This window comes from Diadema antillarum, unplaced genomic scaffold (genome assembly GCF_040938485.1).
Source record: "Diadema antillarum isolate AM-2024a unplaced genomic scaffold, OU_Dant_1.0 seq00002227_RagTag, whole genome shotgun sequence".
Classification (NCBI taxonomy): domain Eukaryota; kingdom Metazoa; phylum Echinodermata; class Echinoidea; order Diadematoida; family Diadematidae; genus Diadema; species Diadema antillarum.
In genome coordinates this window covers 493724-509138 of record NW_027272859.1, presented here as the reverse complement: position 1 = coordinate 509138, position 15415 = coordinate 493724, and the positions used below count along the sequence as shown (strand labels likewise).

The 15415-nt window shown below is 38.7% G+C and overlaps 1 protein-coding gene across 1 annotated transcript; it reads left to right on the top strand.

Moving 5' to 3' along the window:
• The first annotated feature begins 484 nt into the window (after nucleotides 1-484).
• On the top strand, nucleotides 485-14146 carry LOC139714309 (putative oxidoreductase YteT). The gene is made up of 12 exons (XM_071626024.1): nucleotides 485-760; nucleotides 1382-1466; nucleotides 2259-2332; nucleotides 2793-2852; nucleotides 3614-3778; nucleotides 5264-5394; nucleotides 6211-6265; nucleotides 9941-10033; nucleotides 10822-10950; nucleotides 11167-11268; nucleotides 12979-13143; nucleotides 14021-14146. Exons 1-12 carry the CDS (start codon nucleotides 485-487, stop codon nucleotides 14144-14146), a joined length of 1461 nt encoding a protein of 486 aa, XP_071482125.1.
• The last annotated feature ends 1269 nt before the right edge of the window (nucleotides 14147-15415 follow it).

Genomic DNA, 15415 nt, shown 5'->3' with positions numbered 1-15415 from the left:
GTTTCTTATCTCGTAGAAAAACCTGAAAACCCGTCTCTAAAAAAACTTTATCATCTCTTGTAAGCACTGCAGAGTCTGAAAAAGAAGAAAGAAAGAAAGAAAGATGAAAAGAAAGAAAGAAATGAACTATCATCACAACATCTTGACAGTGATGAAGGTTCTGACGAGGCCATGGGAGGCCTCATATGAACTGTGTAGCCTATGATGGAGCTTTTAAAATAAGATGACACGGTATTAGTGAAAGAAACTGTGCCAGTTTGGAGTCTAACTGCATGGCAATTGCAAACACGAAGTCCATGAACATTGGAGAAATACATAAGAATCTTGGGACACGACACTGGCGTGAAATAAGCAGATATTTCTCTACAAACGTTTACAAGGTCGCCAGTAACAATATCTAGCGCTTTTTAAAACCGAACCAGTGCCCTTTATACCGTCATTCCGTGGAGGTCAGAGATTTAGCAAGCTCGATCAGTTCTGTCACATGACAAACCACTCAGGCTGGTGGAGCTTGACGAGACAGGGAATAAAACATTCTTCAGTACAAACCCGCAGAAACAGCAGCCTATACAATAGACCTAATAGACAGACCCTGCATCTATCTATACGAGAAAATCACAGCGATAGAAAAGAAAATATGGCAGACGACAGCGTGGAGAAAGCGAAAGCAGAAAAGTTGGTCACGGCTATCGTGATCGGTGCTGGCGTCCGAGGTCAGGTATACGCTGGTTATGCGCTTGACTTCCCCGACAAACTTAAGGTAAGTCATATTCTTTATCTATTTTGTAAGTAATGTTGTGCGGATATAAAAGGGAGTACAGTTATTCCAACTCCTTTGCAAATGCATTGTAACTAGAAAAAAGCCCATAGTTTGGCGTTTTCTTTTACGATCAAGCACTAGTATTTTGTACTAGTTTGGCTGTCTTTAAAAAATACGTGGAATATTCAATATTATATCACGACTCCTGTCAACAAAGGTCAACAAATTCTATATACAGGTGAAATCTTTACTCAGAGCAATATTCTGTGAGTGAAAAAAAAAATCTGAAAGAGACACAGTGGGTGAAAAACTAACAATGATACGTTGTTTTTTTGTTGTTTTTTTTTGTCAAGGGTTTTCCCTTCAGTATTGCCATCACAAGTCAGTACCAGAACGCCCTGCCATTATTACCCTATAGCATTGCCAGGTATCCATTTATACACTTGAGTCGAGAGGAATATGGTGGGTAAAAACATCTTGTCCAAGGGGGTAAGCACTGGGCGGGAATCGAAGTCGGGTCCTCCGACATTGTCCGATTTGGAGTTGGGAGTCGATATCCACTATGCACAGCGAGCACATTGATGTTTAGAATTATTAGCTCTTTACATCTCTTCTCTTCAGATCGTCGGGGTGGCAGACCCAAGAAAATTTGTACGAAGGCATATGCAAAGAGTCTTCAACATTTGTCAAGAAAATGTGTTTGAAGGTCAGTCAGTCAAAAAAAGAAAATAATCAAACCTTAAGTTTTTGATTAAGAGCGTGAATTACAACCTTTTCTCTGGAATTAAATGTAGATTTTGTGCCTTTCATTTGCTTTTACGATTAAAGCAGCTGAAACTAGAAATTGAGCCTTGAAAAGTTTTAGACGTGACCAGTCGAGTCTAATATCTCTTCCATCGCTACAAACAAATAGCTTTGATAGTTTTACATGATTGTGCTGACATGGAGAAAAAAAAAGAGAATTCGAAAAAAAAAAACTACATTGTTGATTTCTCTATATTTGACGCAATCTCTTCTTCGTTCTGTTATGAAGTAATTTGATAGATTAACTTTTCAAATAATTTCCATCCTATTTCATTTCCCCCAAGATGGCTGGATAGCCGATATTCAGCTGCAATAGCTGGTCTTTCGTTGGGTCCAGTTGGATATTAGGTTTTGTCCATGACATTACGTAGATTTCATGGTTTATGGCAAGCAAATGTCTACATACTTATCCCTTTCTTCATGTTCATAAATGTTTGTTGGAGTAAACAATTAAATTGATTGTGGGTTTTACCTTTTTTCGACGCTACTTGGGAAGACAACAAATGCACTTATAACTGCTGCAGGGAACACGCAGAAACCTCCACGTGCAGGGAACATGCAGAAACCTCCCACGCAGTGAGATGCCTTTGTCATCTTTAAGTGGAAAATCTGCTATTGAATACTTCATTTCTTTACACTATTATACTCATTACTTTACCTCTCTCCTTATATCTCTTTACCTCACACTGTTCAGACTGGAGTCAAATTGTAGCAAAGAGTAAATTTGCTAATGCTGCTATCATTGCGACTCCAGACAGACATCATAAAGTAAGTCACAGAACATGTTTTCCCTATTTTTATTTTGTCAGTTTTATGCGTGATTCAATGTTTTATGCGTGATTCAATGCGATGCTACAGCAGAGAAATTAAGCGACCGACTAAAGTCATGATATGTGATGCAATGTTGGATATAATCATATACACAATCATCGACAATCTCCAGATTGTATGTGACTGAGGCATCGGCCAGTCAACCTGTTCCATACTGAATTCTGAAATTCCCATAGATAAATTAATACACAGGCCACCAGGTTCCCGTATGGAACAGGTTAACGTAAAGTGTATTTGGGAATTGCAAAAACAAACAAACAAACAAGCGAGCAAACAAACAAACAAGCAACCAAATGTAACCTTTGCACTAGGAGTTTCGATCATCAGAGTTCATTAGAATTTACATGAATCTTCTGCTCGTTGATGTTCTTGTCATTTTGTTTTGCTTTTGTTTCAGGAGCCAGCATTGGCTTGTGCTGTGAAGGGATATCACATTCTACTGGAAAAACCAATGGCAGTAAGTACGGTAAAATAATAAGGAAAAAACAAACAAACGAACAATATCGCTTGGTTGCTTTTTATTGGTATTTTGTGCAGCAGACGCAGTGGAACCGTGGAGTAAACTTGAGAGCACTTTTCTGGATGTCTTATCGATGGTTGGTCCCCATTCAGATAGGTCCGTAGTGTCTAATTCCATACTTTCAGGTCACAGTTTACAATGATCATGAAAAGATTGGAATGAGAACCTCGCGAAAAAAAACAAAACAAAACCAGAGCTCGTGAAGTAGCGGGAAGATGTTTTCTATTCCGAAAGTTGGTTAATTCGAAGATCGTATTTCGTATTTTTTTTTCAAATATTGTTTTTTTTTTATTGTTCGTTTTTTATTGTTCCATATTCCACATTTCAACAAATACATAAAACATAGACATCACAATACAAAAGCCTGGGTGAATTGTCACGTACAGCTTATAAGACAATAAAACATGTGAAATATGAGGAATCTACATAGAAGCATTGCTTGTAAGATGAAATGAAGTTCGTAATTCCGAAGGTTCGTTAATCTGAAAATGAAAAGAATTAAAGGTGCTGCGTACACACGAACCTTCAGAATAACCTTACTTCATTTTCGGATAAATGAACCTTCCGTAGCCCAAAAGTAGAGATGCACAGAGAACGCGCTTGGTGAATAATAATGTTTCAATACGTCACTAATGGCGTGAGCAATGTGACCTATTTCCTCAACTTCTGACCCTCTCATCCTTTCACCTTTGACCCAGGTCACGGAGGAGGATTGTCGGGAGATCGTACGGACCTGTAAGGAGAACAAGGTCATCCTAGCGGTGTGCCACGTTCTTAGATACTTCCCGCCTACCAAGAAGATCAAAGAACTCATAACATCGGGGGCCATCGGCGAAGTCGTCAACATCCAGCATCTAGAACCTGTGAGCACTGAGCATACGTAGAATAAGGACATAATCTTTCATGACCTGTCAAAATAACGGTTTACACTTTGGTTCATTTGCATAACATTTGCTAACAAAGTCAAGCTGAGGCACTTTTCCGATTTAATGGTGTCTATAACAATTTATTGTAAAGACTCAGTGAAAGACAATGAAATTCCCTAGTGTATTTTTCTTTCTTTGTTTTGATGTTGTAGTGTTCCTTCTAGTTTATCAAAGTTTAATCAGTTTCGCATGGTAATCATTTTTTTTTCATATGTATTCGTCCACTTTCTCCTAAATCATTACCTGTGCGAATTAAAAGACACACATCTGTACAGTTGTATATAAATTGTCTTTTTTTTTAATACAAAATAGTAACATTGATGATTGATATCAAAGATCGAAAATGTTTCCTCTCGTCGAAAATAAGAGTCGGTAGGCAGGGCTCGACACTAACGGTGGCCCGGGGCCACCAAAAATGAAAGTCGGGCCACCAAATTTCAAAAAAGGGCAAATTTGGTGGCCCGCCTCGGGCCACCAAAATTTTTTGAAAAGTAAGTCAATAAATTCGTAACTTTTTGCGCCGGAAATTAGCAGTTAAATTTGTTCAAAGGATGGATGAAAAGAACTGAATGAATGCCTGAGAGTGAGTGTTGCAAGTTTGTTGAAGTTTATTTATGAGTAGATATGTCCAACTTCTAATTCTTACTATCATAAATCTTAAATATTTGACTCATAAAAAAAAGGACTTTTAATGTTTTTTATTGGTTTTTTTTTCGGACACCAAATTTTTCTCTCGGGCCACCAAAAGTTTGAAATTTAGGATTTTGGTGGCCCCATCGGGCCACCAAACAAAAAGTTAGTGTCGAGCCATGCGGTAGGATATCTTTTTTATCTCTCGTCAATGATTTCAAGCCTGGTTTAAGACCTGAAACACCTCTCTGATTTGAAATTTGATACCCTCCAAACAGAAACATGTAACACAAAGGTAAATCTTTGAACATCCATGCGTTTGATGTAGCCAATGAAGGCTACCATCCCCGTGAATGCTAAACGAACAGTTCACACTTCATAACAATAAAAGGAGACTATGAGGCCTGTTTTTAGAGAGTTACGATTGATCCTATACTCGATTTATTGATCGTAGCTCGGTGAATGGAGCTTAAAATCAATGCAGATGGTAAACTCTGTTTCATAAAGAAACTTACGGTTTATTAAAAGCACATGATAAATAGATCCAGCGTAACTATTTTGAATCGCATCATTTGTAAGATCAATATTACAATCAATCTTTACGAAGCAGGCCCCATTTCATAGTAGGATAGCAACTCTTGCTGGAATGGCAACTTCCCATACCAACCAACAGTCAGGAAACTGGATTCCTGTCATTACCGTGACTATTGCCTGTCCAGAAAGAGTTACGTCACATCATTTTTTTTTATTAAATTGGGCCCTGATATTCCCTTTTGCCACCTTCCATGCAAGATCGGGTTCTACCACTTCGCACACTCCTTCGTCCGCGGCAACTGGCGGAGGGAAGATGACTCGACTTTTTCGCTGCTCGCGAAATGTTGGCACGACATAGACCTCATTCACTGGTGGATGGGCGAAAAGAAGTAGGCCTACATCAGTGGCGGATCCAGAAAGGGGGGGGGGGTGCACCGGGCGCGCGCCCCCTCTTAATTTGTTGTTAAATCAAAAGAAATACAAAGAAAAAATGAGATGAAGTAACACCAAAAATATTGTTTGCACCCCCCCCCCCTTTACGGGATTCTTGGATCCGCCCCTGTACATAATAGCAGGTTTCACGTTTTGCCCGTTTCATTCTGTGCTTAACCCGTTGAGGACGGGTTGATTTTGCTTCAACACACATTTTCCATAGACACTTGCCCGAATATACTCGGGACTCGTCCACCACGGGTTAAGCTTTGTATGTGTGTATCCAGAAAAACAGCGGTTATGCAATTCAACCAACTTTCCCGTGGGATGTACTGTTTTCCATCAACTTACGTTTTGTAAGAAATTTTGGAAGACGCAGTCGCTGGTATTATAATGAAAAGTGTAATGCAAGGTAATGAAATATTTGGACACAGTTTGACACCAAATGCAATCTTAGGATTTAAAGGTTTTCTTAAGTGCCATGCATCGTACCATACGAATTATACAGATTTTGTCAGATTTTGCCAAATTGTGAGGCTTAATTTAATGCACGGGAGACTGTTTAAACAACCAGTTTGACACTGGTTTTGCGGTGGTATATGTTAAGTATTTTCTGCACACCGAATAATATGATACCCTTAACAAACTTCATTCTCCTAGCTGCAATTTGAAAACAATGATATATTTTGGTAATTGATGAATATCTGAAATCTTATATATTTTTGTCTGTTCGTTTTGTTTGTTTGCTTGTTTGTTTTATCCCATATGTATAGGTGTCAGCGGGTTTCTTCCTTTGGGTCTTTACAACACTTCCGGCGGGAAAACAAGGTTTGATACATGGGCTTGGGTCCCCTTTTTTGGCACCGTACAAAGGAATACATAAGGTGTCACCACTTTGGCCCCCTACTTTTATTTATTTTTTTAACCCCGGAAGTGTGTAAGTGGCACTAGAAAGACATAATAATAATGATAATAATAATGATAATGATAATAATAATAATAATAATAATGTCTTATTTACCCAGGGTAGCCTCTTCAGTGTTGCCACTGCTCTGACAGAGGGCCCTGCCATTATTATTACCCTAGCGTTGCCAGGTACCCATTTATACACCTGGGTCGAGAGGGACACATTAGGTAAAAACATCTTGTCCAAGGACGTATAAAAGCACTGGGCGGGACTCGAACTCGGGTCCTCCGATCGGGAGTCGGGAGTCTTATCCACTATGCCATACTCAGATATATAGAAACCTTGAAGTGTGAGGGTGGTAAGGCTTTGTTTTTGCCCTGAATACCTTTTTTTTTTCTTTTTGCTTGCAGCTGAAGAAAACCGGAAGTGGCACCAGAAGTTGCGCTGAAGGCCTATTTTTCTTTTGCTTGTTAGCTCATGAAACCTGGAAGTAGGCCCCACTTTTGAAAACGTGGCGCCGCCGCACAGTGGGCCAGAGAGATACCAAAGTGTGCCAAAAGTCACTTTGGGCACTTGGGATTTTTTAATTTTTGACATGCGCTCTTCAGAGGCAATACTTTGAAGAATATCTCATTAAAATGTTTAAATCAGGTATGAACATTAAAGGGGTATATTTCCTACCTGAAGTAGCAAAATACAATATTTTAAGAGTTTCAAAGCAAATTGTAACCTCTTTGATAAATAAGTAATTTCAACATGTAGTTTTTGAGATATCAACCTGTAATTTCTCCCACATATTTCTCAGAGTTCATTTTACGTTATGAATGCCGTAAAAATGCAAAGAAACTTAATGTTCATGAATATTTTGCGCTAAATAATCTGGAAAAGAGGCTAATTATTTGTCTTTTTGATATACCCTAATGAAAAGTTTAGATTGCCACGGATTTCCAACTAAATTCTATTACCACCACATTCCCTGATGTCTCAGCTTTAAGCTGATACCAGATTTGGCTGCCACCTTTTGCCACTTTTTGTGTTAGAGTCGATTTTGGACCTTGCAGCCGCTTAGGAATGCTGTTATATCATACGGGGCCGCATGAGGGCGGCATTTTTTTTTTATTTATTTATTTTTTTTCTCGCACGTTAAAGGCACAGAAACATGAATAACACTGAATAAGAGGCAAACAGAGTTATAAAATACATGTATAGGGCTAGTCCGGCACCTAAAAGACCCCTCCTCCGAAGATAAGAGAGTACATAATTGCACATAGACAAGGCCATATAGCCATATTGTCCATAATTGTCATAGCCACTACTGTAAACGTAGCTATTCCCACTGCGATACATGTTGTATGGACACCTAAATACTTAGATCCTACTCTTGACATATGCAGATAGAACGTTATACACCAAAACACAGAGGTTTTATTCTCATCGGTTACTCGTTGGAAGCAAAGTCTGTTGCTTTCCGGCCGCTCAGCAAAGAGTACCGGTATAGGATCGCAGTTTGTGAATCCGATTGCAGGTCAATGTCAGACATTGCTCGCATGATCCTCATCGGACGATCTTGCCTCATCGGATCATGCCTGACATATCTGACATTGACCTGATAGGCGACCAGTACAAGTCGGATTCATCAGACTGTGATCCCATACACTTTGTGGGTTGTCGGAAGCAAAAAAAAACTTTGCTTCCGACGACTGATGAGAAAAAAAAAAATCATTGTGGAACGTGGATGAATTTATAATTTCATAATATATGATAGTGATTCCGATAAATTTTTCATTCAAAAAGAAATCTTTTTATTCTAGCTTTTCCAAGTAAACTTTCATACACGGCAGACTCATTCTTAACTGCTAAGTCATAACCTTTCATTTTCCTGATTACTGACTTCACAATTTGTTATCTTTCCATTAAAATTAGACAAAATGGTTTTTGCGCTTGTATGAATTGATATGGCATAGGCCTAAGGTATATGAAGTAGAGAGATAAGAACTATATCGGAGATTGATTTTATATCGCACATTTATGTCCTGCTAGAATAAAGTAAACAAATTCACCCAAACGTACAGCGTACATCATAAACTTATTATTCTAACTAGTATACACGGACAACAGTATCATCTTGCAGTACGTGTGTAATATGGAATTCTCAGCATAAATTCGATTCTTTTAACGAAACCCGAATATTTACAAACTTTCTATGACATGTAAGCATCGTGTATTCAATGGTACTATATAAGCAGTGTCAGTGAATGTGAAAAGATAAATTAATCTTTAAAAAAGAATAACAGCCTAAGATTTGCATGCATTGCTTTATTCGTCATTTACAGACAGATTTTTGGTAGCCAATGAAAAAACAGCATCACAGTGACGTCATATGAGTTTGAAATTATGTTCAATCAATTATTGTACGCCCCCAATTACCCTTCGACACCAAATTTGGGTAAAAATAAACCACGGAATATAATTTTGGCGCACTTTGAGCTCATTCTGGCCCACTGTGCGCCGGTGCCTCTGAATCAGTAATAACTAAATAGGGTGTTCATACTGATTCAACACGTTCCGGGAAGCGAAAGGGCATGAGTGGTATAAGAATGGTTGCCTGTTTAAAATTTGAATAATGAATACTGTTTTTTTTTCTTTTTGGCTCTGGCTCATCCGAAACGTCAAGTGATTATATGTGACCGTACACCTCAAAACGAACATAACGTCGCACACACTGATTTTGCGTGAGGACTGAAAATAAGTGAAATGGGTCAACCTAGTCGAACTTGACTTTTTCATATTTTCTGAAAGAGCGGGTCTTCTTTTACATTATGCCAAAATTTGGTATCATAAAACGGGCAGAAAAGTGTGTTTTTTTAGCAGTTTATCTCGAACATTTTTGGTAGAATAGTGTGATTAGGTGTTTCTTTAGAGTCCCTTTTTCATTTCTGAAAAACCTTGTCCACACTCTTCACTTTCAACTCTAATAACTTCTGAAAGGATAGTGCTACTGCTTTGAAAGTTGGCATTAATTATGGACAGAATGTGTTAATGAGGCATTTTTAATTTCAGTTTAATCTGATAATCCCTTCATTGTTGTTACTCTGGTAGTTTACTTCCTGTCTTTTGTCCCATTCATCGCACAGCCAGCACGGTTTGGTAAAGATTAAGCGCTTGAATAGACACTGTACTTCAGAGCCTCTTTTCTCAGTTCACACTTTTCCTGAGTTTGTGCTTTCTTTCCAATATTTAGATAGGTTAGGAAAGTCAATTTGATTTGAGTTATACATCATTTGAAGGCTTAAAGTCTGCTCTTTCAGAATATGGTCTTAACTAAAAATTCATGTCTGGCGACTTTTTGTTTGTTTTAAGGTGCAGGGTCACATATGCTAACTATATAAAGCAAAAGAAGTATACAACTTTGTATCTTTCATTTCTTTCCATTGAGATATCATTGCCCAGTAGAATAAAAATACAAACCCAAAATTGCCTTAAAGATTTATTTTTTTTACAACGCCGGACCTCCCTCATGTATTTTAATTTCTTCGTTTTTATATTTGTAGTGTTCCTTTAATACTCGATCGATTCCTTTTTTCAATCATGCACAGCCAGCAGGGGCCGGATCGAGATGTACAGACTGTAGTATAGAGACATCATGTCCATACTCAGCGAAGAAACTCTATCTTGGAAATGTGCTCACGGTAGGTGTATTATTCATTAGGTAATGTTCACTCATGTATTGTTCACTCATGACATGTAATTTGTATTGATTTATTATATTTATATATGTATGTTACGTTCATTCCATAAGTTATGATTTAAAATGTGTACTGTGTTTCATCTTACTATCTACTCCATGACTGAATTTCTCCTTTCTAATTTTTCTCCGAGACGCTTAGCGCTTAGAAACGTTGTAATAAGCGCTTTATAAATGATATTTATTATAATTCATATACGAAAATAAAAGTGAAGTAGGACAAGAACTCCATGAATCATTAGGTGTCCTTTACGAAGTGTCTTGCAGAAGTGCCGACACTACATTGCAGTATCCACGCTAAGGAAAATGAACAGGGCCACCACATCTTCTTGGTCAAGCATGATTTTCCATGCTGTTCTGCTGTTACTGCTACTGCTTTCTTTTTTTTAAATGTTATCAGCCGTAGAATGTAATGAATGGATTGATTGTACTAGACAATGACAGAAATGCTTGGTTCTGTTGGCAAACATCTGTTATGTTATGACAGCAATAATAAAAAAGAGATGGGAATTGGAATAAGAATAATATTAACTCCTGAATAATTGTTTTCTCACATCTAATTAAGAACCAATCGACTATTTTCATTGACTCGAATCACGATCAAGGGTCTCTGATTGGATATCCACCTTGACTCTTTTGCAAGAACTGCAGATCCGGATATAATTAAGCGGATTTATAACATTTTGAATGGACTAAGACAGGAATATTTGCATTGACTGTAATGCCTTTCAGGGCAATTTTGGACCACCGGTGTCGGTCATAACAGACGTCCCAACACCAGAATCGGTCAAGGAGGCTCTAGAGACCGGGCCGTACGGGAGATGCGTGTACGAAAGCGACAACGACGTGTGTGACAACCAGGTGAATATGATGTGTGTAGAGGAGTTAATCTCATGCAGATGTTGAACTGCCAGCTCCTCTTATGACATGTATGAGACTGTATCATATTAGGCAACACATTCTTTCTGTTGTGGACGATTTGTGCGTTTGTTTATTTGCCTGTTTTGTAATTTTATTCCCTATACGTTGGTCAACTTCACATTTAGAAGTCTTTCCCCCTTTAATTGTTTCCCCAAGGTTGTGAATATGTTTTTCGAAGGCAGGAGGACAGCATCACTGACAATGGTAGCATTCACCGAGAAGTTTGGTGAGAGACAAGTCCGGATATTCGGCACGAAGGTATTTGATACGGGTGACACCGGAGAGTTCCCGGACAATTACCCCCTTGACAATTACCCCAGACCCTTCCCCTAACTCTAGTCCTAATCCTGAACCTAATTCTGACCATAACATGCCTAACCCAAATGCTAACCCTAGTCTTTTTTCTAACCCTGCCACTAACCGATATTAAGCAGGGATGGGGGTGGGGGGGGGGGGGGGGGGGGTGGTTATCCTGAGCAAACAGCGCGGCCAGCAAACAGCGGCCACTGGGTGAGCTGAATCAGATTCAACTCCTTAGTTGTCTTACTGAGACCTTATTCATGACATTATGCGTCATTTTCCATAGACCGTAGTGGGCTGTCTAATTGGAATTTTAATTGACTTTAGGAGGCATTACGTGCTTTAGTGCAAGTACTATGGGGATTTCTGTGTAGGATCACGAAAGGAAGCAGTAATTGCAGTCTATACAATGCAATAGACCTACTCGGGACTGCGAGAATTTTCGTTGAAACGAAGTCTCGTTAAAGCAAACACGCATAAAGTTACTACATGAACGCCAATATGTATATAGGACTACTGACAAATTGTTACACATCAAATATTCGTGCAGGTGAGAAATTCTTGTTTATAGCGGTTTTTTTGTTGTTGTTGTTCGAATATAGAATATATTGGAAAGTCTTTTTTGAAGGCATGTACGTATTTGTCAAATCATAAACTCGCTGCTACTCATCAGAGACATTCGGTCTGTTGGTCTACACAATATAACATTGAGTGGAGAAAAAAAGAGGATGGAGCGTTATTGTCGCTCCAAACGACAAGCTCTTTTTGACTGCCCACCATCTTCACGTCTAATTATGGAAAGGACCGCTAATGATATCGAAAGTATCAGTCACATAATTATGTTGTCACAGACTAGCCATCCATTCTTGAGTATGATGAGCCTGCAACTTGCGCCGCATGTATCATGTTCGGGTCTGTAATTTGTGTTATTAAAGTAGAATATGACTGCCTAATCCTGAATCTCTGTAGCGTGGTTGGAAAGTTAGTATTATGATTCTTCCATTTTTTTTTCAATCTCGTTATAACAAACAGAGCGAGAAAGCCAACAAAGACCAATTTCCCGTCAAAACGTGTCCATATCAAGAAATCATCGTTATTTACATACAAAATTAGCTCGCTGTATTGACGTGTGCCGTGTAATATCACAAAATCATCAGAGTTTTGATTTTATCTGTAAAAGAGGGAGAGAACAAGAGACTGTCAGGCAGAGAGAGAGAGAGAGAGAGAGAGATGAGGAGGGGGGTGGAGAATTGGAAATAGGCAGCTTTGATAAATACACGTTACTTTGCCAGGATTTAACGATAAAAATCGGCCTGCTGAAATGGAAAAGCAATGGGATTTTATCCAGCGAAACATTAAGATTGAATTCTATTTCAGTGAGTAGATATTAGGGAGCAAATTTAACAAGTTCCCTTTTATTTATTTATTTATTTGTTTATTTATTTATTTACTTATCTGTTTATTTATTTACTTATTTACTTATTTGTTTATTAATTTCTTTATCTACTTATTTGTTTATTTATTCATTGAGATATTTATCTATCTTTCAATCTATTTTATGTATGTATGTATGTATGTATATATGTATGCATGTACTATCTATCTATCTATTTTATCTGCCTATCAGCCTATTTGTTATAAATATATTTTCTTCTTCTATTTGGTCAGGGGGAGCTGACATACTCTGGCGGTTCGTCCATTCATCTGTTTGACTTCACGACGAGACTGACCAAAGAGATCTATCCCTGGTCAATCGCCCCCATGAGAACAAGACTGACCGGTCATGGCTGCGCCGACTTCTTCCTCATGCACAACTTTGTCGAAGCTGTCGCTGTAAGCATATATACGCCATGATTGGCGAACACACATTTTATACACTTAAAAGGGGAAAGTCTCAGTGATGTTGCAGATCCCAAAATGATTGTGTTTGTCGTTGTTGTTGTTGTTGTGTTTTTGTGTCTTTGTTCTTTGTGATACCTTCACCCCCCCCCCCCCATTGATAATGTTGTCCGTGTGAATCACCATTTGGTAACTGATGTGAAAAATCAGGCTCGTGTCTAAAAAGCTTACTGAAATATACACATGCCAAGCGTACCAGTATAATGTAAGAGCTTGTAGAATACAACTGAAATAACATTCATGTGGATTTCTGTTTTTTGTTCATATTAGAATCTGGGGCATTTTTTGTTGGTATTGCTTGTAGGAAACGTTTGGTGTCTTGCTCGCGTATACTGTAAAACCAGACTTTTTTTTTTTACGTGGATAAAAAATGTCGCGAATTTCAGCGCTGAGCCAAGATTCGCGAAAGTAATATGCATGCAAAAATTCTTGTCTACAAAATACGTTGAATGCCAGTGACAATTCGCAAAAGTTTCATTCAGAGAAAAAGACCGTCGGCTCCAAGACGCGAAAGTTTCATGGTTCAACAGTAGAAGGGAAGCAGGAAAGATACCTTATTTCAGCAGCAGTGCTACGCTGTAAGAGGAAAGTGTGGGACTTAACCATTTCCATGCCGAATTCTAAATTCTAATTAAAACTAACTATTAACCAATTATTAATATACAATTGTCACCTTTTCTCTCCCTCTCCCTGTCCATTCTACCTCTCCTTCTCTCTATCTCTCTCTCGCTCCCCTCTCACTGTCTGCCTGTCTGTCTGTCTGCCTGTCTATCTGTCTGTCTGTCTGTCTGTCTGTCTGTCTCTTTATCAGAATGATGATCCTTCCGTGATCCTAACTAGCCCGGATGACACCCTTGCGAGTCACCTCCTCACGTTCGCTGCCGAGAGGGCAAGGCGTCAGAACAGAGTCGTTTCCATGGAGACGCCAATGGCCTAGTGATGCCTTTATTCTAATCTAGGAATCGGTACGCTATTAAAGTAGTAGGGCAGATATGTAGCAAAAATTGGTCGAAATGCTCACATCCGGCGGAAAGTATGAAATTTTGCAAATAGGGGTATATTGGGGCGCTGATTTCAAATATTGCCGGATCCAAGAGATCTGACCACGGGGTCGGCCGCCATTTTGAATTCCAATATGGCCGCCATCACAAGACAAATTCAAAGATCCCTATCTTCAGTTCTGAATGACCTGTGGCAACAAAACTTGGTACACATGAGCGTTTTGACACATTGAATTTGATGACAGATTGATTTAGAGTGTCTGACAAAAATCGAATGGCCGCCATTTTGAATTCCAATATGGCCGCCTCGACGAAATATTCAAAATCCCTATCTCGATTTCTAAGTGGTGAGTGACGCTGAAATTAGGTGTAAACAAGTATTGTAACATACTGAGTTAAAATATTAACTGATGTGATGTGTCTGACAAACGCAATGCCTGCTATTTTGAATTCCAATGTGGTTACGAAGGCAAACATCACGAATAACATTCACGGGCATGTCAAAAAGTGCAGCAAAAAGGAAGCATAACGCACCTTTCACTGACGTCACAATGTAAATACCCGCAGCGCGCACTCTATCAGTTACAAACGCGCGCTCAATCAGGTAGCCTAATTCACAAACCCGAGATAGAGATTTTCAACACTCCAACATGGCAACTTTGTATAAAAATTCAAATTGGCTGCCGTGCAGCTTGTCAGACATATCAAATAAGTCTGTTATTGAAATCATCATATCACCATGCTTTTATGTATCAAATTCCAATGGCTTATGTCATTCAGAACTGAAGATAGGGATCTTTGACGGCGGCCATATTGGAATTCAAAATGGCGGCCGACCCCGTGGCCACATCTCTTGGATCCGGCAATTTGTGAAATCAGCGCCTCAAAATACCCCTATATGCAAAATTCCATACTTTCCGCCGGATGTGAGCATCTTTTTCACATATCTGCCCCACTAAAGGTTATCACCATCAGGTTAAAAAAAGAAAACATTTTCAAAGCATTTATCTCACATCACACAAACTGTATGAAGAGTTTTGGAAGTCATGTAATTATTTGTAGTTTTTTTTTCTTCTCTAGAATTATATTTCCCCCAATATCATATCGTTCGGGGGTAGACTGGTGAATAATAAACATTATAAAGTTGCATTTAAGCTATGAGAGTAAAGTGTAAAGTACTAGCCTACTCTTTGATTATAGTATGT